The 1,667-nt window shown below is 38.8% G+C and overlaps 1 protein-coding gene across 1 annotated transcript; it reads left to right on the top strand.

Annotated features, from left to right (window-relative positions):
* Nucleotides 1–243: 243 nt before the first annotated feature.
* On the top strand, nt 244–1,187 carry LOC131063161 (NDR1/HIN1-like protein 3). The gene has a single exon (XM_057996937.2). It carries the CDS (start codon nt 390–392, stop codon nt 1,041–1,043), a length of 654 nt encoding a protein of 217 aa, XP_057852920.2. The 5' UTR covers nt 244–389; the 3' UTR covers nt 1,044–1,187.
* The last annotated feature ends 480 nt before the right edge of the window (nt 1,188–1,667 follow it).

Below are 1,667 nucleotides of genomic sequence, written 5' to 3'. Positions count from 1 at the left end.
GTATTCCAAATTTCCCATTATTAAAATGAAAGCAATGCTGATCTCTGACGAGTCACCCAAAACCCTCCATCATTGACTTGTAACAATTGCGCGGAAAAACCACTGCACGCCCACCTGGATGAATTTCCAAAACGCGTGCCAATCGCCTTCATTTGAAATTACGCAGAAACTTCACACAACGTAAAATTTCCGCCCATCTCTACTATATATATTACTATATCTTCACCCCACTTCTCCAACCATCATCCACAGCAATCTCTCTTACCGGTTTCAATCAGTTTTTCATACTTATTCTTGGCTTTCAGTCACTGTATATTAGATTGTCATAATCTTTTTGCAGAAGAACTAAATCTTCAAGTTTGAGAAAGTTGTAGAGCTGAATAGAATCAATGGGTGAGGGTGCTAAATCTGGGCCGACTTTGAATGGAGCCACCATTTCAGCAGGAGGTCCAGCTCCTCCACCTGTGACTCCTCCCAGGCAGAGGCGGGGCTCGTGCTGTGGCCCATGCTGTATACTCAAGCACATTTTAGGGCTTTTAATTACGCTCATCATTGTTGTGGGCATTGCAGCACTTGTTATCTGGTTGGTTTTGCGCCCCAGCAAACCCAAATTCTACGTAGACACTGTGCAATTCAGTAACATCATCAATAGCACCAGCAGTAACATCGTGCTGGGGATGAGCATTCGGAATGCAAATAAGAAGATCGGCATCTACTACGATGCCCTAAGGGTATCTGCGTATTATAGTGGAGGGGGGACTGTTGGAGTGGACGCTTTGGAGGAGTTTTATCAGGGCCACAAGAATACTACAACTTTACGTCCACTGATTATTTCTGTTGGAAATGTTTATTTGCCGCGGTCCACTTCGATGGGCGTTGAGGATGTGGAATTGAAATTGCGATCTCGCGTTCGTTTCAGGGTAGGCAAAGTTAAGACCAATCGTTTCAAACTGAAAGTGAAGTGCTATGTTTCTGTGCCGCTGAATGAAGCGAGTGCTTCTGCCTTCACTCGTAAGAAATGCGATGTAGAGTTGGATCATTAGATTGCAGATATCCTGTGGTTTCTTCAGTCCGTATTCATTTGTTATTTTAGTTTTTCTTGGCTCTGCTATCGTCGTTAGAGCTTGTTAATAAGCATTTGGTGTATGTAAATCATTTTATAATAAAAGTTTGCTGTTTCTGTATGATTGACGTTGGAGGCTGTATTTGATCGTCAAACATGATTGTTCTCTGGTTTATTGTCATTTCCGGCAAGGTAACTAACAATGATTTAGCTACACTGGATCTGTATTCATTGTTGGTCCCAAAGGACAATTCTTATAAGCTTCCATCAAAGGCTATAACTATCCACTAATCAAATGTCACTGATCTTTAATGTATGAATCTCTTTTGGTATTTCCTTATGATGCCCCTAAAACAGAACATACAAGATATTTAAAACTCTTAACATAAGATTGAACTTTATATAGTTATGTTAGATCCAACTTTAATTATATTTCTAAATTTTGATGTTAAATTTAATGTTTACAACATAAATCTATTAATATGGATAGAAATTTTTATGAAATATTAAAAACAATATTATAAATATAAAATGTAATTGGCATTATTATCACTCTTGCATGTTCCGGATGTAAGGAAAAGGTGTATTGAACATTTTGCATGAG

This window comes from Cryptomeria japonica, chromosome 11 (assembly GCF_030272615.1).
Source record: "Cryptomeria japonica chromosome 11, Sugi_1.0, whole genome shotgun sequence".
In the NCBI taxonomy this organism is placed as follows: Eukaryota; Viridiplantae; Streptophyta; class Pinopsida; order Cupressales; family Cupressaceae; genus Cryptomeria; species Cryptomeria japonica.
Note: the sequence above shows the minus strand (reverse complement) of the source record. Positions and strands in the feature narration are given on the sequence as shown.